Source organism: Biomphalaria glabrata, chromosome 5 (genome assembly GCF_947242115.1).
Source record: "Biomphalaria glabrata chromosome 5, xgBioGlab47.1, whole genome shotgun sequence".
In the NCBI taxonomy this organism is placed as follows: Eukaryota; Metazoa; Mollusca; class Gastropoda; family Planorbidae; genus Biomphalaria; species Biomphalaria glabrata.
Window position 1 is genome coordinate 24953110 of NC_074715.1, and position 23307 is coordinate 24976416.

Genomic DNA, 23307 nt, shown 5'->3' on the forward strand with positions numbered 1-23307 from the left:
TTTCTCTGTCTATTTCTTTCTCTCTGTCTATTTCTTTCTCTCTTTCTTTCTTTCTCTCTTTATCTTTCTTTCTCTCTTTCTCTTTCTTTCTCCCTTTCTCTTTCTTTCTTTCTTTTTCTTTCTCTCTTTCTCTTTCTTTTTCTCTTTGTCTTTCTTTCTCTCTTTGTCTTTCTTTCTTTCTCTTTCTTTCTCTCTTTCTCTTTCTTTCTCTCTGTCTAATTCTTTCTCTCTTTCTCTTCGTTTCTCTCTGTCTCTTTCTTTCTCTCTTTCTTTCTCTCTTTCTCTTTCTTTCTCTCTATCTAATTCTTTCTCTCTCTCTTCCTCTTCGTTTCTCTCTGTCTCATTCTTTCTCTCTTTCTCTTCCTTTCTCTCTGTCTCTTTCTTTCTCTCTTTCTCTTCCTTTCTCTCTGTCTCTTTCTTTCTCTCTTTCTCTTCCTTTCTCTCTGTCTCTTTCTTTCTCTCTTTCTTTCTCTCTGTCTTTCTTTTTCTCTGTCTCTTTCTTTCTCTCTGTCTCTTTCTTTCTCTCTGTCTCTTTCTTTCTCTCTTTTTCTTCGTTTCTCTCTGTCTCTTTCTTTCTCTCTGTCTCTTTCTTTCTCTCTGTCTCTTTCTTTCTCTCTTTTTCTTCGTTTCTCTCTGTCTCTTTCTTTCTCTCTTTTTCTTCGTTTCTCTCTGTCTCTTTCTTTCTCTCTTTTTCTTCGTTTCTCTCTGTCTCTTTCTTTCTCTCTTTTTCTTTCTTCCTGTCTTTCTTTCTCTCTGTCTCTTTCTTTCTCTCTTTTTCTTTCTCCCTGTCTTTCTTTCTGTCTGTCACTTTCTTTCTTCTCTCCGTCTCTTTTTTTGTGTCTCTTTCTTTCTCTCTGTCTTTATCATCTTTTTGTTTATTTCTCCTCGTTTTTTAATTTACTGATTCTGTCTTCTCTCTTTGTCAGAAAGCGTAGATTCAATACATATATATGTCTTCGTTAGCTTGCCATTACATATGTATGTCTTTATTGACTATAAATACGTATATATGTTCTTTGGTTCTAAAAACATATTAATCTTTGTCTCAATTCGTCCCAATGCTTTGTTTTTGAAAAGAGTTTAACATCAACAATGACAACCTTTTTAAAACTCTGTTCATTCAATGTAGCAGAATTAGATTCCAGTATTAGCCACGACAACAAGTATCACTTGTAACAGAATTTCTAGATAACTGATTACTTCACCTTCCCCTGTAGGCTTAGTCTGTTGAATCGTTGGGGTACCACACATGATCTGTCGAACGTCTTTCTCCATTTTTCGCTGCTTTATTCCTTGACTAGAATCTCTTTCAATGGCAGGTCCGCCCATTCTTTAAGGTTTAGATAAGACAGGTCCGCCCATTCTTTAAGGTTTAGATAAGACAGGTCCGCCCATTCTTTAAGGTTTAGATAAGACAGGTACGTTTTATTCTTTCCAATCTCTAGTCACACATTGCTAGATAGAATGATAAAACATCTGGTGGAATGTCTTGCAGGAGGACAAGCATTGATTGAACTTGGACCATGCAGATGACAGTCCGAGAGCAAACACTCTGCCAGGTAGTTATCGGTAAAGGTTTCTGCGAGGTTTCAGTGTGCGCGTGTGTAATTGAGCGTAGAAGCTGAGCCTATAGGAAAACAAGTTCGTCTATCATGTTGCTAGCTCAGAAATACTTGACCTCTAGCCAAATCTATTTTTAGAATATTTCGTGTTTTGGTACGTCTAGTTTTTTTGTTTTGTTTACTGCGTTCATCTCACACCCGCACACACACACACACACACACACACTGTGGCCATATCTAAAGCTTCACTTTTCAATATGTAACTAAATCATGCCAATAGCCCCCCACCCCAAGGCTTTCTTCCCCATGCATTTGTGCCTCATTCTCTCCCTTGAGCATTCTCTCCCCTTCCACCTCTTCCAGTGCTCAATTTTTTTGGACTCTATTTATATAACAAACTCAGCATATAGGGCAGTGCGCATTCCACTCACTCACACACACTCACACACACAGAGTCCCCTTCCTCCTTATCTGTGCTCACCCTCGAACTCGGTTGTTGTTGTTTTTTTTTTGTACGAGGACTCCAAGTGAGCTCACCTGTGTTCGTCTACTGAGGTAGGGAGTAAGCCAGGCTGTATTTGTAGGGATAGACAGATCGTAGTAGCCGATTTCATTTCCAGATCTCATTGAAGTAAATTAGAGAGATGTGTTAAAGAGATGCATTTAGAGAGATGTGTTAAAGAGATGCATTTAGAGAGATGTGTTAAAGAGATGTATTTAGAGAGATGTGTTAAAGAGATGTATTGGAGAGATGTATTAAAGTTATGTTTTATTAGCCTGCATCCTTAAAATCCTTTAAACATTGTCAGAAATAACGAATTAAAATCTGTTCAAAGATAGACAACTCTGGGCCTGATAGAGTGGTTGTAGACATAGACAACTCTGGGCCTGATAGAGTGGTTGTAGACATAGACAACTCTGGGCCTGATAGAGTGGTTGTAGACATAGACAACTCTGGGCCTGATAGAGTGGTTGTAGACATAGACAACTCTGGGTCTGATAGAGTGGTTGTAGACATAGACAACTCTGGGCCTGATAGAGTGGTTGTAGACATAGACAACTCTGGGCCTGATAGAGTGGTTGTATCGGTGGGTCTGATAGAGTGGTTGTAACGATGGGTCTGATAGAGTGGTTGTAACGGTGGGTCTGATAGAGTGGTTGTAACGGTGGGTCTGATAGAGTGGTTGTAGACATTTCTTTTAAAATTTGCTTTTTGTCTTCCTGTTTTGTGAATTAAATACAAAAGATAGTACAGTCATCAAATGTAACTTTTCATCATCGTGAATCGACGTTGTTACAGGTAAACACGTAACAGAAATTACCAATAGAGTAATTCAATATCAACTTGAGTGCAGTGAGAGTCAATCTATCACTGCACTGCTCCCGTCACTAGTGAGTTCTTATGGACAATAAAGTCAGTCTAGTTCATCTCATTTCTTTTGTCCACACGCACAGTACGATGGTGTGTCAGATAAACACATTTAGTTTTCGCCAGAAATTGTTCAAGTCTGTTTAGAAGTTAAATCCCAGAATATCTCAGCGCTAGCACATTATTATGGCTGGCACCGATACAAAACTATTTTCACTCTTTCTGTCTGCACGTTGGAGAGTGTCACTGAGTGTCTGAGAGAAGTTTTACTGCTAGACTGGAGTTAGAAGATAGTGAACAGTTTGAAAAGAGCTGGGAAGAAAGTGAACATTTCTTGGGATTCGTTCCAATGTGAACATTTCTAAAGGTAGGGGTGTTATCGACGGACTAGTTTGAATCATTTTTGAACTATAAAGATGTTTGAAGATATCTACTAGAGCCGTGGTGGAGTATGTTAGAGATTATGTAATGATTTGAAAAATTCGTAAAATTTGAATTGTTGATTGTTGTAAATCACTTGTGATTCAATTAGGAGCAAACAATGGATGTTAGTTGCTATGGAAACAGTCGGTGTTACTCTGTTTACGTTGCGTTTAGTCTCAGAGAGTTGTCTCTTGCTCAATGTCTTGTCAAGTTTTTTGTCTCTTGCTCAATGTCTTGTCAAGTTTTTTGTCTCTTGCTGTCGTTTTCAGTTTCAATACTCAACTTTTTACAGATTAAACTTTTTTTTTCTTTCTTTAGTACTGCAACTTGACCTTTGGGTATTATATAAGAAAAGTATTCAGTCCAAACTCTACGTTCACACAGACCAATGCATGAAATTAGTAGTTCAATAGATACAGCTGAGATCTACAGAGATTTATTGCGATTTCTATGATTTTTACTTGGACATTATTGGCTGTACTGTACTGAGTTGAAGGTCACAAAGACCTGGCGTTACTTCACGCATGCTCTAATTCTCATGTCTGTGTGTTCCAGTGATGGTCTGTTACGTCTGCAACGTCAGTTACGTCACACATGATTCGTTTCCAGGCTTAAGATTCTGATCTTTTAAACTCTTTCAGGTTTGGCCTTCTAGATGTTATTAAAAGTATTCACATTTGACTTGGACATAAGTGTACATTCCCTAGAAGTGTACATTCCCTATAAGTGTTCTAAGTGTACATTCCCTATAAGTGTTCTAAGTGTACATTCCCTAGAAGTGTTCCAAGTGTACATTCCCTAGAAGTGTTCTAAGTGTACATTCCCTAGAAGTGTTCTAAGTGTACATTCCCTAGAAGTGTTCTAAGTGTACATTCCCTAGAAGTGTTCCAAGTGTACATTCCCTAGAAGTGTTCTAAGTGTACATTCCCTAGAAGTGTTCTAAGTGTACATTCCCTAGAAGTGTTCTAAGTGTACATTTCCTAGAAGTGTTCTAAGTGTACATTCCCTAGAAGTGTTCTAAGTGTACATTCCCTAGAAGTGTTCTAAGTGTACATTCCCTAGAAGTGTTCTAAGTGTACATTCCCTAGAAGTGTTCTAAGTGTACATTCCCTAGAAGTGTTCTAAGTGTACATTCCCTAGAAGTGTTCACATCGTCCCTTTAGTTGTTTTTGTTCGGTACACAACTATGACGCAACGAACCAGTTCTAAATTCAGCTAAAACCTAAGACTCTGTACTAAAACCTAAGACTCTGTACTAAAACCTAAGACTCTGTACTAAAACCTAATCACTCTACGACATAATAGTTGGTCTGAAGTACGTCTGTCTACCTAGCATTAAATTGTACGCGTTTCAGAACCTTTTTGGATTACTATTTTTGTAGTCACAATGTCTAAATAAAAACCTAGCAGGCGGTTTCAGCTTTTTTAGCCTTCATTGCATGTGACTTAAAAACTTGATCTTAGTTCTATTTAACTAGATCTAGTGTTTTCTAAGGGTCTAAAAGTCAATAATTTTTGGCTTCAGTTGTGAGAAATCGTTGTGTCGAAGTAATGTCCAATGTATACATCAATAATGTGTAAGATGTCTGATGTCTCTAATGTCTGATGTCTACACTGTGTACAATGTTTGATGTCTATAATGTGTAAGATTTCTGATGTCTATAATGTGTAAGATTTCTGATGTCTATAATGTGTAAGATTTCTGATGTCTATAATGTGTAAGATTTCTGATGTCTATAATGTGTAAGATTTCTGATGTCTATAATGTGTAAGATTTCTGATGTTTATAATGTCTTAGCTCATTGCACACATCTGATTGTGTAGCTTAGACTAAAAAGTGAGAATTTAATTCTGACCAATTGATTTTTTTGTTCACCCCAGAAAAGAATCTTGTGTTAGTTCAATGAACTCTTGATTTGTTCATGTACTTTTTATGTCTTCATCTCCCGCCTGTTGGTGTTTGCGAATGTTGTCTTAGAAATAAATGTCTTAGAGATAACTGTCTTAGAGATAAATGTCTCGTGTAATTTTCTATTGAATGAAATGTCTTGACAGAATGTTTGAACCAACGTTTTTTTTCTTTTGGGAGTGGGAGGATTGACTCCTGGTGATGTCTTTGTTATTGATTTGTTTAGAGTGTTTCTGTGCTCTAGCGTTAGGAGATTGTATACTTGTGTCTCCCTTATGGTCAGGAGATTGTATACTTGTGTCTCCCTTATGGTCAGGAGATTGTATACTTGTGTCTCCCTTATGGTCAGGAGATTGTATAGTTGTGTCTCCCTTATGGTCAGGAGATTGTATACTTGTGTCTCCCTTATGGTCAGGAGATTGTATACTTGTGTCTCCCTTATGGTCAGGAGATTGTATACTTGTGTCTCCCTTATGGTCAGGAGATTGTATACTTGTGTCTCCCTTATGGTCAGGAGATTGTATACTTGTGTCTCCCTTATGGTCAGGAGATTGTATAGTTGTGTCTCCCTTATGGTCAGGAGATTGTATAGTTGTGTCTCCCTTATGGTCAGGAGATTGTATACTTGTGTCTCCCTTATGGTCAGGAGATTGTATACTTGTGTCTCCGTTCTGGACCAAACTGGACACACATTTGTCTTTTGTCATAGGTTTTGTGACTCCAAGTTTTGTATACAACTCTAAGGATATTTAAATTTACCTGCGAACTATTGAGACAATAAAAAAGAAACAAACACAATGTTAAATATAGTTCTTTTGGAATTGTTAAAATGCTATGTTTAAGAAATGCTACGGGTTAGAAATGCCTTGGTTTATTAGATAGTATAATTTATAGAAAGTCAGTTTAGGATTTATTTAGAATGGTTTTAATTCTACCAATGTAGGTTAATACTCTTATAGTTTAAAAAGATAATCCTGTACTTATAATTTTTTTCTAACCCCCGTCGATTCTAGACTCCTGTATTCTGTTAGGAAATAAAATATCTCAGAATCTAAATCAACAATATTTATGTAACTATCTTTTCTCTTTTGTTATTCCATATTAATGGCCGCGGTCTTGTACTGGCTGAAGAACCCTTAAATATTTCAACGCCATTGAAATTGTAATCTGTCTGGTCGAATTAAAGTTGCCAGAATCGATTTTTGTGTGTATGATAAAACACATTCAATTCTTTCACTTTGTGAACAGCATTCTCTGAATGAAGTCTAACTACGTCCTTACGTGGGTTTCTGGAGTTCCAACAGCACGAGAAAAAATAACTAGATCTAAGTTGTTGCTTTTTTTCATTAAGAAGATCTATCGGAAATCTGGAAGTGGCTAATCTGGTGTTTGGATTATACTGTGATTCTGCAATGTGACATTCTAAAACAAGGATAAGTCTCAGCCATTGCCCCGGTGTTTGGGTTAGGGGGATGTGAACACGTGACATGCCCACCCAGCTGTGGATGTAACATGGGGTGCGGACCCCGTTGTCCGGTTGCGGAATCCACTCTCTGCTTGACCGATGATCTGATGGCTGCCATGTACAAGAAGTTCAAAAAGATGGTCATCCCAAGGAGAAGACGAAAGCCTGTCATCAGGTAATACACACACACTATTACACACGTACGTACACAGATATAATTACACACATACAGTTATTAGATTATAAATAGACACAGATGCACGCGTACACAAACACACAGACAGATGTACATTTCCAAACAGACTCACACAGAAGTAGCTATGGTTATGTATTATCGCAGCTCATGAATAGAATAAATGCAATTCTACTCGTTAGCGTACACACAGTACAGACTGGTATACGTACGAGCATGTACACATACAAGTGAACAAGGCGAAATAAAACAATGTGTACTCATGTACACCCACAATTAATATCTGTCATGTCATAAACTCGTTTTTTAGACTCGGATAAAACACTCTTTTTTTTCACTCAATCACTTCATTCTCAAAACGAGGCCAAGATGGCGTAGAAACAAACAAAGCTTGAACCTAACAATATGAAATAAAAATAAAAAACTTTGTAAAGGAAAGAAACGCACAATTACTGCCACATCTATAAATAGCGCAAAATTTGTCTCCCTTTTTGTATATAAAACAAAATTAATTATTTACTACTAATTAGCTAATTAGTTTTTAAAAAATATTGATTTAGATCTCTGTGTTGACATCGACAATGATTGTGCGAAGTTTCCTCTTGATATGAAGTTAGGGTTAGTGGGAGCACTAAGGTGTTTACAAGATTTGAACCAGACAGAGGGATTTGATATAAGCTTTGTACAAATACTTTGTTTATGTCCCATTAGTCTTGGCTCTAGCTTTGGCTTTCAATTTCAAATTGTCCCTTGATGTTAATAACATCGTTAAGCCTCTTCATAAACTTCTTATCACGTGATCAGGTTTCATTCATAAACTTCTACTTATCACGTGATCATGTTTCATTCATAAACTTCTACTTATCACGTGATCATGTTTCATTCATAAACTTCTTATCACGTGATCAGGTTTAATTCATAAACTTCTACTTATCACGTGCGTGACTGAGATTTCAAAAGAAACAAACAAGAAAACAGAAGATGGCCAATAAATAGCCAAACTATTAAACTAAAATAACAACACATTAGCTTATGGACACATCACATTAGCTCATGGATACATCACATTAGCTCATGGACACATCACATTAGCTCATGGATACATCACATTAGCTTATGGACACATCACATTAGCTCATGGATACATCACATTAGCTTATGGACACATCACATTAGCTCATGGATACATCACATTAGCTTATGGACACATCACATTAGCTCATGGACACATCACATTAGCTCATGGATACATCACATTAGCTTATGTACACATCACATTAGCTCATGGATACATCACATTAGCTTATGGACACATCACATTAGCTCATGGACACATCACATTAGCTCATAGATACATCACATTAGCTTGTATACAATCACTTATGGACACATTACATTGGCTTGTATATAATCACTTATGGACACATCACATTGGCTTGTATACAATCACTTATGGACACATTACATTGGCTTGTATACAATCACTTATGGACAAATTACATTGGCTTGTATACAAACATTTAAAGTCTGGACACATCACATTGGCTTGTATGCAAACACTTAAAGTCTGGACACATCACATTGGCTTGTATACAAATACTTAAATTCTGGACACATTACATTGACTCATATGAAGCCATATTCCTTTCTTGAACTGTATATCTAGACTTTATCATATGTAGGTTTGAATTTAGGTCGATTAGCTATTTTAATGGCTACATTAATAATATTTTTACATTCACGCATTCGCTTAACTTATAACATTATTATTTTGGTTGTTTCTTATACACTATATCAGTGACTATATCAGTGATACGCTAATTAATACCCACGGGTAATATCTGGCAAGTGATTAATAAATGCGTCAGACTGACTGTCTCGCTGCTCTAGCCACCCCCTCTAGTAATCCTTCTGACTCAAGCTATTGGATCTAGACTTACCTCCAACGTGCTCTCTCGTATCACATTGTATACAAACCAACAATGAAACCCAAACACATGGACAAGTCCTAGTGTTTTGGTTGTAACTCTGACGTCACCACCTCATGCTTGGAATTCAAAGACTGCATTACATCGCACCCACAACGCCGTGAGTAATTAGGACGCGCACAGCATCTTAGTTCTAAAGATAGAGGATTCTATTTATAGCTCAGGTGCATAAACAAAAACAAAACTGCAGTGGCTTACGTGAATACGGTGTTAATATATTTATATACATTTTGTTTATATTTATAGGTTTGCTTTCAAAGTAATCTCGTTCAGTAGTTGAGTATTACAATCCTAGTCGAGTAGTGCCGTATTTAGGCTTGAGAAGGCACTAAGCCCTAAGCTATTAGAGATATGGGGCTCTTGTGGGGCTATTTATAGTATATGTCAATGGTAAATATTTCTTGGCTGCCCTAAGTTATATCATATGTTGCCTATATGTCAATGGTAAATATTACTTGGCTGCCCTAAGTTATATCATATGTTGCCTATAGGTCAATGGTAAATATTACTTGGCTGCCCTAAGTTATATCATATGTTGCCTATAGGTCAATGGTAAATATTACTTGGCTGCCCTAAGTTATATCATATGTTGCCTATAGGTCAATGGTAAATATTACTTGGCTGCCCTAAGTTATATCATATGTTGCCTATAGGTCAATGGTAAATATTACTTGGCTGCCCTAAGTTATATCATATGTTGCCTATAGGTCAATGGTAAATATTTCTTGGCTGCCCTAAGTTATATCATATGTTGCCTATAGGTCAATGGTAAATATTACTTGGCTGCCCTAAGTTATATCATATGTTGCCTATAGGTCAATGGTAAATATTTCTTGGCTGCCCTAAGTTATATCATATGTTGCCTATAGGTCAATGGTAAATATTACTTGGCTGCCCTAAGTTATATCATATGTTGCCTATAGGTCAATGGTAAATATTTCTTGGCTGCCCTAAGTTATATCATATGTTGCCTATAGGTCAATGGTAAATATTTCTTGGCTGCCCTAAGTTATATCATATGTTGCCTATAGGTCAATGGTAAATATTTCTTGGCTGCCCTTAAGTTATATCATATGTTGCCTATAGGTCAATCTGACCCTGCGTCGGTATAATGTCCTTCTAATTGTAGATGCCATCATTTGATTAACAACTAATGTCTTATCATCTGAAAGCATTCCAAACTCCCTGTATTATCACGCTGTAGATACTAGACATAAGATGCTAGAAACTAGACATAAGAGACTATATACTAGGTACTAGACACAAGATACTAGAGACTAGATACCAAATACTAGACACAAGATACTAGAAACTAGACATAAGAGACTATATACTAGGTACTAGACACAAGATACTAGAGACTAGATACCAAATACTAGACACAAGATACTAGAAACTAGACATAAGAGACTATATACTAGGTACTAGACACAAGATACTAGAGACTAGATACCAAATACTAGACACAAGATACTAGAAACTAGACATAAGAGACTATATACTAGGTACTAGACACAAGATAGTAGAGACTAGACATAAGAGACTATATACTAGGTACTAGACACAAGATACTAGAGACTAGATACCAAATACTAGACACAATTTATTAGAGACAAGATGCTAGACACAAGATACTAGAGTCTAGATACAAGACACTGGATACTAGACACAAGAATAAGAGACTAGAGACTAGACACAAGAGACTAGATACTATATACTAGACAATAAATACTAGAGACTAGATAGTAGAGACTAGATACCAGACACTAGATACTAGACACGATATACTAGAGACTAGATAGTAGACACTAGATACTAGACATAAGAATAAGAGACTAGAGACTAGACACAAGAGACTAGACACAAGAGACTAGAGACTATATACTAGACTCTAGGTACCAGACAGTACGTAGAAGACGCTCTAGATTTATCACTAAATACTCAACCTTGACCATTGAAAACAAAGCAAGCTCCTGGTCCCTCCTAGCTGGCTAGGAACTGAATGAAACTCGTAAGAGAGCCTGACCGTCAGGCATTTGGATTTCAATCTCTAGGTGAAACATTAAACTATCAGCTGTTGGTATCAAACCCTAACCTATCGATTATATGTCCTTCCCAGGTGTCGTTAGAATTATTAGTTCAAAGTTCACTGTAATCATTTTCTAGTTCATTTAAATTATGATGTGACTGGTGACTGATAGGGTCATCAGAAAATATTGACTCTACACAACCTCTACATATATGGACTATTGACTCTACACAACATCTGCATACATAGATTAAAGACATCTGCATGTACTGACTAAACACCACTGAATATTTTATCTAAAGACATCTGTATATATAGAGTCTACACATGTGTATCTCTTGACTCTACACAACATCTAACAACAAACAGTCACTTTCAAGCTCTTTCTTTGGATGATCTTGAGTGTGTCAGAATGAGCTAAATGCTATTCCTTATGAGATTGAACATTAATTGTCAATTCTATTCATACGTCATGTATTCACACTAGAATCAATATGAAGTACAGAACGTTTAAAATAGAACTCACTTTGCCGGGACAGAATGTATGTATGGATATATAACTTCCAGCGAACGTATAGGACATTCCACTTTATTCAACTTTAGGGACGTTCTATAATTTTTATACTAGACAATATAGATAGTTGATACAGAGATTAAACAATTAGAAGACAATGAAGATAAGTATCGGTCACATCAATGTTTGATAGGTAGTGGCATGTATTAGGTGGGAAGCACGGAGTACATGGTATATTCATATTCATGATGTTTCACGTGGGAAACAAGCGTTCACAGTTGAATTGTGGGTAAGAAAGTTCGTTCTTAAATCTTAACCACATGGTCAGAGAGCAGTAGTAGCCATGTTCTTTAACGGGATGGATGTCGTAGGTAGTGGATTCAATAATTTAGTATTGGTTGTGCACTTAGAATATTTCATTGCATTTGTGAGGTATCATATGTAATTATATATGGCTGGATTTGTGAGGTATCATATGTAATTATATATGGCTGGAATAGCCAGTGAACTGTTGTTTTATTTTATTGTCAATAAATATGTCTGCTATTCAAGACTTAAGTTGATGAATTTTAATATCACTAAATTCTACACACTCCATGCACTAAATTCTACACACTCGTCTCTCCTTAGTTCCCGGCATCCTCCAGTCACTCCCATGCACTAAATTCTACACACTCGTCTCTCCTTAGTTCCAGGCATCCTCCAGTCACTTCCATGCACTAAATTCTACACACTCGTCTCTCCTTAGTTCCCGGCATCCTCCAGTCACTCCCATGCACTAAATTCTACACACTCGTCTCTCCTTAGTTCCCGGCATCCTCCAGTCACTCCCATGCACTAAATTCTACACACTCGTCTCTCCTTAGTTCCCGGCATCCTCCAGTCACTCCCATGCATTAAATTCTACACACTCGTCTCTCCTTAGTTCCAGGCATCCTCCAGTCACTTCCATGCACTAAATTCTACACACTCGTCTCTCCTAAGTTCCCGGCATCCTCCAGTCACTTCCATGCACTAAATTCTACACACTCGTCTCTCCTTCGTCTCGATATTGACTTTCCTTTTCGTTCTTTTTTTTTGCCCTCTCTTTCAAATCCTTCAATTCCAATCCTCAGTTCACCCTCAGTCTGGCACTGTCCCTAACACATCCTTCCCCACCCCTGACACTGAGTTCTCTTCAATCAACTGGCTACTCCCTCCTTGACCCTCCCCCGCTTCATCCCAGACACCAAGAACTGGCTTGTCCCCTTGAACAGTACATTAGTTCACATAAACGAATTCGATTACAATTCATAAAATAATTCGATTACAATTTATTGTCAGCAGTTGCGTCATTAAAACATTTATTTCTCTCATCTTAAAACACTCTGAAAACGTTGAACGAGTGAAAACGTACTGTAAACTCCACTTAATACTAACATTATAGTACAATGGAATCATGGACGCCCTCAAGGGGGGGGGGGTGCAAGGGGTGGTCTATACACCCACCTGGATTCTGAGCAGCCAAATTCTAGCCATTTTTAGCGGCCCCCGAAAGGGGAAAAGACGCTATTAGTTTTGTGCGAAATGTCTGTCCGTCTGTCCGTCCGTCCCGTTTAGATCTCGTAAACTAGAAAAGATATTGAAAATCCGACATCACAATATTTTAGACCATTCAAAGTTCTGATGCAACGGCTACTTTTTTTTTTCTGAAAGCGAAAATTCTAATTTTTAAAATCAGTTATGCAAGCAGTTTTTTAAAGAGAAAAAGCTAATTAGTATGCATTATAAGTTAAACCTAATTTAAAACGAATAGTAATCTTGTAAACTTCATTTTCTTAAACTATTTTAAGTACAGCAGTACACTCCATCTTTTTTAAGGATTCGAAAAAGAGATAGAGCCTTTTCAAAACAATTAGATCAATTATAAGACATCAGTTAGGCCAGGGGAGGCGCGGTGGGTGAGCGGTAGAGCGCTTGGCTTCCGAACCGGGGGTCCCGGGTTCGAATCCTGGGATTTTCAACTTTGGAATCCTTGGGCGCCTCTGAGTCCACTCGGCTCTAATGGGTACCTGACATTAGTTGGGGAAAAGTAAAGGCGGTTGGTCGTTGTGCTGGCTACATGACACCCTCGTTAACCGTAGGCCACAAAAACAGATGAACTTTACATCATCTGACCTATAGACCACAAGGTCTGAAAGGGGAACTAGTTAGGCCAGGTTCACATCTAACTTTGCATTCACTTTCACCTATCTTTTGATCTGCGGGACCGTTGGGTCACTACACAAGATCTGTTAACCTTCTTTCTCAATTCTTATCTCTCATTTGTATTAGATATAATTTCATTCGGATGTTCTTTCTGAAAATATTGAAGCCTGCCTGGGTGGACCACTTCGGGGGCCGATTTTGAGTTTGTGTTTCCACACAAACTTTTTGTAACCTTGTTATTATTTTTTTTTCACTCGGTGTGAATGTATATTTTGGTTTTCTATAGTTATAATTTTTTTTGTTTGATGTAATTCTTAATGGCTGGAATTGCCCGTGAACTGTTGTTTTCTTGTGACTAAATATGTCGTCTGCTAGTCAAGACTTAAGTTGGTGAATTTTAATACCACTAAATTCTACACACTCGTCTCTCGCGCAAATCGTAAGACAAATTTCCTTATAGACAATAAAGATTATTATTATTATTATTAATTATTATTATCAATTAAAATCTAATAAACAACTGAACAAGTAATGCTTCCCCCGGTGTCTGAAGTACAGTTGTGGTAGACTAGGGTAGGGGGTTAGCAGGAATGAAGGCTGACCATGTAAGTGCACCCCTATGAATTACGAGTTACCAACTTTTAGCCATTTGTTCACACTTTCAAATCAATTAACGTCTGCTAGGAAGCAACTTAACATGTAGTGCTCCCACTGAAATAAAGTGAATAAGTAAAAGCTATTATTGTAATCAACTAGAATAAGTTCATCTATAGTTCATGTCCAACCATGTGCGCTTGAATATAGACTTGCAGTTCAATAGCACGGTAGTCGTAACAATTAGTTTTCATTGGCACATAATTGTCTTTATATTTTGTAAAGGCCTAGAATAGGATCAAAGTTTTGTTTTTTGTCTTGGAGAAAAAATCCTTGCCAGCTGTCTTTTGATTTGATAGAACTGAAATTCGTTGAACAAGATTGAGGAGTGCAGTTATCTTGGTACAAGTATTCAAGTCTTGCGGAGTTGCGGTCATTGTTAGTGCTCAATAAACTAGCAAGTTAAACCCGTCCACCAGTTTACGATAGAAGAGATATAAGAAAGTTCTTCCCGTGCCATCTGAGTCAAAACTTTGATTTGTATCGACGGAACACTGGCAGCAGCAAGAATTAACTGCGTTTTCTTGGTAGTTCCGTAATGAAAATGTAGATATCTCTGGCACTGAATTGATGTGTTTTATCTTTGGATTTGTTGATGGCGATTGTACTCGAGAAGAATTCATTGGTTTTGTCCCTGTTGTTAAGAGAGACACACTGCCTGTGTCAAACTTCATTGTCAGCGATTGCTTTTTGCTCAGTCTAGACATGAACAAAACTACTCAGCCAAGGCTACGATGGCTGCCCCCCGTGATGGCTAGCATTCAGAACTGTGTTCAGGCTAGGATTCGTGAAAAAATTCCAAAAGCAGACCTTGTCCGTTGCGCGTCCCACAGACTTGTCATCATTGACCTGAATGATGTTATAAATATACGTAAAGCTGTTGTTGTCATCAAGATTATCTGTTTCTTCCGTAACAATCCCAAGCGTTGGTGCTATTTTACCATTTTTGTGTGAGACACAATGAAATGAGAAATACGAATTCATTCGCGTTTTAAGTAACGGCTGTAAGTGAAACCAAACAAACTGTATACATGTAATCAGTGCCTGCTTCTCATGTGTTTCTGATTCGTCTTTTCATTGTCGTCAATAATTCATCCGTTCTTGAACCAGTTTCCGTGATGTTGCAATCTGTCCATCTTAGGATAAGTTGCCGCTTAACATTACCTTAGCAGTCATAGTAATGACATAATCAAAACCAACTTGACCATGCTGAGGATGGCATCCTGAGTAAGGCGACACTGCTGGCAGACAAACATGGTAATGAATTGATGCCGCCGAGAATTCGCAGTCGACAGATACACCTAACTAAACCACATGTTTGGATTTTGGGATTATTACAGAACACGACTTTACATTCCGTATCTTGATTAGTTAGTTTCTTCATTAACGTCTCGCTTTTCAAGCAATAATAATGTCTCAGTTCAACCTGTTTTGTCTACATCCTAAAACGATTCAAGAATTGCAACGTAAAGAAGAATATCAGAACTGCCAGATAAGCGGTCATCGCCGGCTGTCCATCGCGACCAGAAGCAATTCAGTAGTAAAGTTATTGACAGTTTTGGCAGCGTGTGCATTTTTCTTTATCGACAGTTGGGATGCACGGGCCGCACGGATCAGCTGACCAATGATCAACTGACCAAAGTGGACAGTCAATAGTTGTTCACATGTTGGTTGTTTTTCTTTATTTCCTGAAACCAGTCTTTACTTAATATCACATGGAGAGTAGGGGTGCACGAGGGGTTACAAGTTCTTTGCTTTGATATTCTCTGTAATAAAAAAGTTGAAGCTACGGCTTCGAGCCATAGGGGCAACTTGCACCCCTTGCAACAGAAACAAAAATCCTTCGGGCGCCCTTGAATGAAGTCTACAGACGTAGATAAACCTTACATAACATTGATATTATTAAACAATGAACTCAATGACATTATTCCAGCATTTGTGTTTCTGCTTAAGATTTTCATTCTAACTTTGAATTCTATCCCCTTCATGACTAAACTAATAGATTAAGTCGTTCACCGGCAGTACTGTGTTGTGTGAGATGGGAATAAATTCATTGTTGTCTCCCTTGTCTCATGAAGAGTTGTCCTTTCATCCTGCGTGTCTACAACAAAAGTACACTTCTTAGAATGGCAACTAAAATGTTCCTAGTGCTCCCTGAGTGTCTCTGTACTCCGATATCATCACCCATTCCACCGAGGTGACATGGGGCACATACTACTGTTCTATGGGCGTACAATGTTGACATATGAGCGTATAAACGTAGTGTCGTATACTGAGGATATAGCGGGTGTCACATTATCACAAAGGGGAGTATAATTATATCCTTGTCTTTGTCCCGTATCTGCAAATGTGATTTGTATTTTTGTGGTATTTCTTTTCTTTTTTTTTTTTTCTTTTTTAAGAGAGTTGTTATGGAAAATTATTTCTGATTTTTTTTAGTTTATATTGTTTTATTATTATTATTATTTTTATTATTATTATTATATATATATATATGTATGTATGTATGTGTGTATGTGTGTGTGTATGTATGTATGTGTGTGTATGTATGTGTGTGTGTGTGTGTGTGTGTGTATGCTCCTTCTGTCTCGGAAGACAATGGATGCTCTCAGATGAGTTATTGGCTTTGGTTTCGTCTGAGACGGGTCAGACATTCCATTGATCAGATTTGTAGGTTTTCAAAAATCCCTCATTGAAAACAATAGATAGACGATACAGATATTTAAGGTTGTATTAGGGATCTACTATTCTTGTGAAATTAGCCTGCCTTCAGTCATAGAAAACTACTTCCTCATTTTGTCCAAAGTTTGTAGAAAATATATTGACTAGTTTAGGGAAATATTAATTTTTTTTTTACTGGAGATTTGGCCTCCATCTTGTCATGGGGGGAAAGTGATTTACATCAAATCTCTAAACAAAAATAAATCAATAACTTGATAGACAGTGGAGGAATGGTTTGGGCTAACTTTCTTAGCTTTTTATTGCTTCACGCTAATAGTTCATTCTCTTTATACTTCAAACCCCAATTCAAAAAAAAAAAAACTGTAGAAAGTCTAATTACCTCAACACAACAAAACAACGAGGACGCCAGTCAAAAGCTAGAAAACAATTACTTCCATTCTGTGTCTGTAAAGAAAATTCATCTGATCGTGATTTAGTGCACTCTGCACTAGCTACTTGTCTATCAATGTCAACCTTTGTAACCATAAACGTTTTGTTCAGAACTTAACTTCTTGTCTACTGAAGAGAATTTTTTTTTTTGGGGGGAAGGGGGGAAGAATACTGCGCTCTGCCTGGGTTATTGCCTCCCGGCATATTGCCTATACACCTATTACATTGCGCTATTGCCTGGGTTATTGCCTCCCGGCATATTGCCTATACACCTATTACATTACGCTATTGCCTGGGTTATTGCCTCCCGGCATATTGCCTATACACCTATTACATTGCGCTATTGCCTGGGTTATTGCCTCCCGGCATATTGCCTATACACCTATTACATTACGCTATTGCCTGGGTTATTGCCTCCCGGCATATTGCCTATACACCTATTACATTGCGCTATTGCCTGGGTTATTGCCTCCCGGCATATTGCCTATACACCCATTACATTACGGGAAGAGAGAACTTACATCGACCTTCGGCAGATATCGTCTGTGTTGGAGGATGTAAAATATTTAGGTCACTGCTAGGACTGCGTGATGTAGTGAAAACTACTGCTTGCTGTTTGAACTCGATGACAAGTCTCATTATAATTACCTCTGTGCCTATTACCTCTGTGCCTATTACCTCTGTGCCTATTACCTCTGTGCCTTTTGCCTGTTGTTTTATATTCTATGTGCCTATTACCTCGTTCATATTGCCCTGTGCCAGTGTACCTATTTCTGTGCAATATACCAAGCAGTATTACCTAACATCTATGACTTTTTAACAAGAAAATTGATATGTCAATACTGCTTTGGAACATTTTTGTTTACATAAGCAGGATCACGTGATCAAAGTTTTAGTATTGTGATGCAGTTTGTTTGCTGTTGTTTTTTTACTAGCAGCCCCCGAATGGGAATAGCCTCTATTAGTTTTGTTTGGTCTGTCCGTCCTTACGTCAATACCATTTAGATCTCATAAACTTGAAATGATATTTGAAAATCCGACTCCATGATAGTTTAGACCTTTCAAAGTTCTGATGCATAGGATAATTTATTTTTTTTTTTGTTTTCTGAAAGCGAAAAATTTAATTTTAAAATCGTCTATGTAAGCAGTTTCTTAAAAAAAAATACAGCATTTTACAACTATTCACTATTAATAGTAACAAACACGGGAAACTATTTAGTAAGGGAAATGGCTATTTAGCAAATTTTTAAGGACATTTATGCAAATGGTTTTAGATTTTTTTGAAAAAAAATTGTTTGAAAATGTGTATTACTAAAATAAGTATTTCTATCTTACTGGTTACTTGAGTTTGAATTTGAAAAGAATGTTGACTTTTTGAAAGAGAAGAAATTTGTTTAGTATGGATACAAGCTGAATATAATATAAAACAGCAATTAATATGTTGCGGTAGATACTACATACGTAAACAGGAAGATGAACAAACGAGAACACAATACAGTGATATAAAGGGAAATGTTTATTTGTTAAGACTTTAAATGAGAATTGACCCTTTACAAAATTACATTAATTAGATAATCATTCGGTAATATCAGTTCTTCCAGTTCACATTTAACTATATCTTCTGAACTATCAGTTCAATGAATAGATAAGAATAACAATGTAATAATAATAACATTAATAAATCTCCGTATCCTGCGTGTATCAAGTCGTTAGTCAAACTAACACTACAACAGTATCGGCAACACTTTCGTCACGAGCACGTCTCTTCTTTTTGTATCGACGGAGATAGGGTTGTAGTTGTTGATAGTTTGTAGTTCATAGTTTCTGATAGTCTTTCTGAAGATATTGAAACCTGTCTTTTTACCTGCCTATCTATCTATTTTTCTATCTGTCTATCTATCTATCTATCTATCTATCTATCTATCTATCTATCTATCTATCAACTATCCATCTATCATCTATCTATCAACTATCTATCTATCTATCTATCAACTATCTATCTATCTATCTATCTATCATCTATCTATCTATCTATCTATCTATCATCTGTCTATCTATCCATCTATTCATCTGTGTGTGTGTGCTTATTAGTGAAAAAAGAGGAGGGGGAGCTTAAGGTCTAAGCTCAAGCTGTTGTCTAAAAAGTCTCTAAATATTTGTGTCATCTGACCACCAATAATAGATCACTGGACTATCTCTGACCATCAATGTCCACTCTTTGACCAAGGTATTGACCTGAAATAATGTTCGCCTCCTCTGTATTCTACATTGAAGGCGTCGGTTTCATGTGTGTGTGTGTTCCAGCAGTGGAATGGTTTGATCCGACCAGACATTTGTGTATGTGTTCCAGCAGTGGAATGATTTGATCCGACCAGACATTTGTGTATGTGTTCCAGCAGTGGAATGATTTGATCCGACCAGACATTTGTGTATGTGTTCCAGCAGTGGAATGATTTGATCCGACCAGACATTTGTGTATGTGTTCCAGCAGTGGAATGATTTGATCCGACCAGACATTTATGTATGTGTTCCAGCAGTGGAATGGTTTGATCCGACCAGACATTTGTGTATGTGTTCCAGCAGTGGAATGGTTTGATCCGACCAGACATTTGTGTATGTGTTCCAGCAGTGGAATGATTTGATCCGACCAGACATTTGTGTATGTGTTCCAGCAGTGGAATGATTTGATCCGACCAGACATTTGTGTATGTGTTCCAGCAGTGGAATGGTTTGATCCGACCAGACATTTGTGTATGTGTTCCAGCAGTGGAATGGTTTGATCCGACCAGACATTTTGTTTTACTTCCCTTTGAGAAGACTATCAGGGGAGCGAATTAGATTTAGGCCTACACCATGTCTTACTTGTGACCAGTCTTAACAAAAACATCTCATTCATTTCATGATTCTATTCTACATTATTTGTTGGTAAACAGAAACAAATCTCAGAACCTGATGACATGCGTCTCAAGTTAATCCATATTTTTTTAATGGAGTCAACTAAGGACATAGACGATTTTTTAAAGTCATCTCCCGAGGCAAACTCATGGTCCTTCTGTCTTGTAGGCTACAAGTCTCTGAACTAATGTAGTTCTGTGTTATGAAATATCAACTATTCTATACATATGCAAGTCTAGATAAAGGGTGTACATTTTATTTCTTTGTATTTTCATAGAACTTTTATTTATTTTATTTGTTTCGGACTTTCCTTCACAATTAGAAGATGACCTACTTCCTTATACAAAACACCAGGACAGCAACACGGAAGGCAGGGAACGAACTCTGCGCCATCGTGACGACACTACAGAACCAGACTACATGACCAGGCACACATCTTTCTAACATGGACGCTCAAGAGAAATGTACAGTTGCCAACTGACTAGAAGATGTGAGCTCGAATTAGAACAACAACCCAAGGCGACCCAATACGTGTCTGTTCCTTGTCCTATCAAGTCTCCTCTAGTACCATTTGTTAGTCGCTCATTTGTTTGTCAATAACTTGTAAGTCCTAGAATAAAAGCCTAATGTTTCCTTTATAAAGTGTGTGCTCAAAATGGAATAGCTTCTAAGAATGGATTCTGCAGTGCTGTAAGGTGCAAACAAATTATGGATTCTGCAATGCTGTAAGGTGCACACACAAATTATGGATTCTGCAGTGTTGTAAGGTGCACACAAAAATTATGGATTCTGCAATGTTGTAAGGTGCACACACAAATTATGGATTCTGCAGTGTTGTAAGGTGCACACACAAATTATGGATTCTGCAGTGTCGTAAGGTGCACACACAAATTATGGATTCTGCAATGCTGTAAGGTGCACACACAAATAATGGATTCTGCAGTATTGTAAGGTGCACACACAAATTATGGATTCTGCAGTGTTGTAAGGTGCACACACAAATTATGGATTCTGCAGTGTTGTAAGGTGCACACACAAATAATGGATTCTGCAGTGTTGTAAGGTGCACACACAAATTATGGATTCTGCAGTGTTGTAAGGTGCACACACAAATTATGGATTCTGTAGTGTTGTAAGGTGCACACACAAATTATGGATTCTGCAGTGTTGTAAGGTGCACACACAAATAATGGATTCTGCAGTGTTGTAAGGTGCACACACAAATTATGGATTCTGCAGTGTTGTAAGGTGCACACACAAATTATGGATTCTGCAGTGTTGTAAGGTGCACACACAAATTATGGATTCTGCAGTGTTGTAAGGTGCACACACAAATTATGGATTCTGCAGTGTTGTAAGGTGCACACACAAATGATGACGTAGCTTATCAACAATTCTTGTGTACACCAGTTACACCACAAAAATTATCATTTCAAGTTTTTCAGTCATTTATGAAAATCTCCAATAGTTGGCACGTGATTAAAATAATTCGCGTTTCTAATTTATGTTATTTTTGTAGTAAGATTACAAGGAATGTGTGAGTTCTAGCCCATGGCTTAAATCAAAATGCCAAGGGCAGATGGTTCTCCTCATCGCTTCCTAATTTAGAGTTAACAAGAGTGACCTTTCCTGTCATCACCACTCAGATCTGCTCCTCCGGTTGTCTCCCATTTACTGGTTCAGTTTTGTTTGTCTTGTTGAAGAAATCTTGCACATGTACCAAATGTTTAGTCCAATGATAAAAACACACCTGTAAACATCTAGGTCTATACACCCTCAAGCTATCGTGTCTTCTGAGTTGTTGTTTTTTTTTAAATGAACTTGGTCTAGTTTAAATCTCTGCTACAAAACCTTGTCTCAAATTGATCCTGCTAATGTAAATTTACTTTTGAACACCGATATGGTGCTGTGATATAGATAAGATAGTATATGTGATTTCGCTCTGTGATATTGTATTGAGATAATCACTCTTATGTTTGTTAATTTCTAAGTTTTGGACTTCCCTTCAGATTGTTATATCCGTGATGCTGGTGTTGGGTGGTCAATACGATTCAGTAAACACTTGGTTTCTGAACACTTGGTTTCTTGTCTACTGAAGAGAATTTTTTTTTTGGGGGGGAAGGGGGGAAGAATACTGCGCTCTGCCTGGGTTATTGCCTCCCGGCATATTGCCTATACACCTATTACATTGCGCAGCATCCAAGCGTAGCCAGTGATAATAGAATTGGTAAGAACCAACTGAAACTATATTAAAGTCAATGGAACACATGAGAACACAAATGGAAATTTTAAATGAAACTAGTGTACACAATATTTTCTTAGTAAGAATAAACTGTGATCAATTTATTTCAATTAAAAAATACACATAAATAGATTCAGTTTCAGAATTACAAGCTATGGACCCCTAACCCGATAAAAAGTTGTTTTTTTTTTGTCTCTATTTATAATTTCCCCAGCCATGTTGAAAATCTAATACTAATAACGAATTCAAATTATTTTTGGTTTAATATTGCCTCCCCTGATATATTTACTCTTCTTAGTAGAGACCCCAAAAAATATGAAGAATCAAAGGTACAAAAACTATTTTCTTTACATTCACTGGCAACCTTGACACATTATATTACGTGACAACATACTAGCCCAAGACGGAGGAGGGGTGCAAGTGGAGAGGGTTTGAACCATCATGACGACAGTCCGAAGCACATTCCATATAAACAGGGAGTTATCCAGTTATCTACCATATAAACAGGGAGTTATCCAGTTATCTACCATATAAACAGGGAGTTATCCAGTTATCTACCATATAAACAGGGAGTTATCCAGTTATCTACCATATAAACAGGGAGTTATCCAGTTATCTACCATATAAACAGGGAGTTATCCAGTTATCTACCATATAAACAGGGAGTTATCCAGTTATCTACCATATAAACAGGGAGTTATCCTGTTATCTACCATATAAACAGGCAGTTATCCCCCCCCCCCTTTGGCTTATGAGTAGCCAAATT

The 23307-nt window shown here is 37.3% G+C and overlaps 1 protein-coding gene across 13 annotated transcripts in view; it reads left to right on the forward strand.

The window, feature by feature from the left end:
* The window catches only part of LOC106059246 (cAMP-specific 3',5'-cyclic phosphodiesterase 4C-like), a 295596-nt gene that overhangs the window by 186619 nt on the left and 85670 nt on the right, over positions 1-23307 (forward strand). The window contains exons 1-2 of one of the 13 annotated variants that reach the window (XM_056029191.1): positions 574-3298; positions 6395-6903. The exons of 10 other annotated variants lie outside the window; for them this stretch is intronic. In XM_056029191.1, the coding sequence (XP_055885166.1) occupies positions 6776-6903 (128 nt within the window). In that variant the 5' untranslated portion in view covers positions 574-3298; positions 6395-6775. Of the gene's footprint in view, positions 1-573; positions 3299-6394; positions 6904-23307 lie in introns of those variants that run through there. 2 more of the 13 variants (XM_056029193.1, XM_056029192.1) reach the window with 2 other exon arrangements.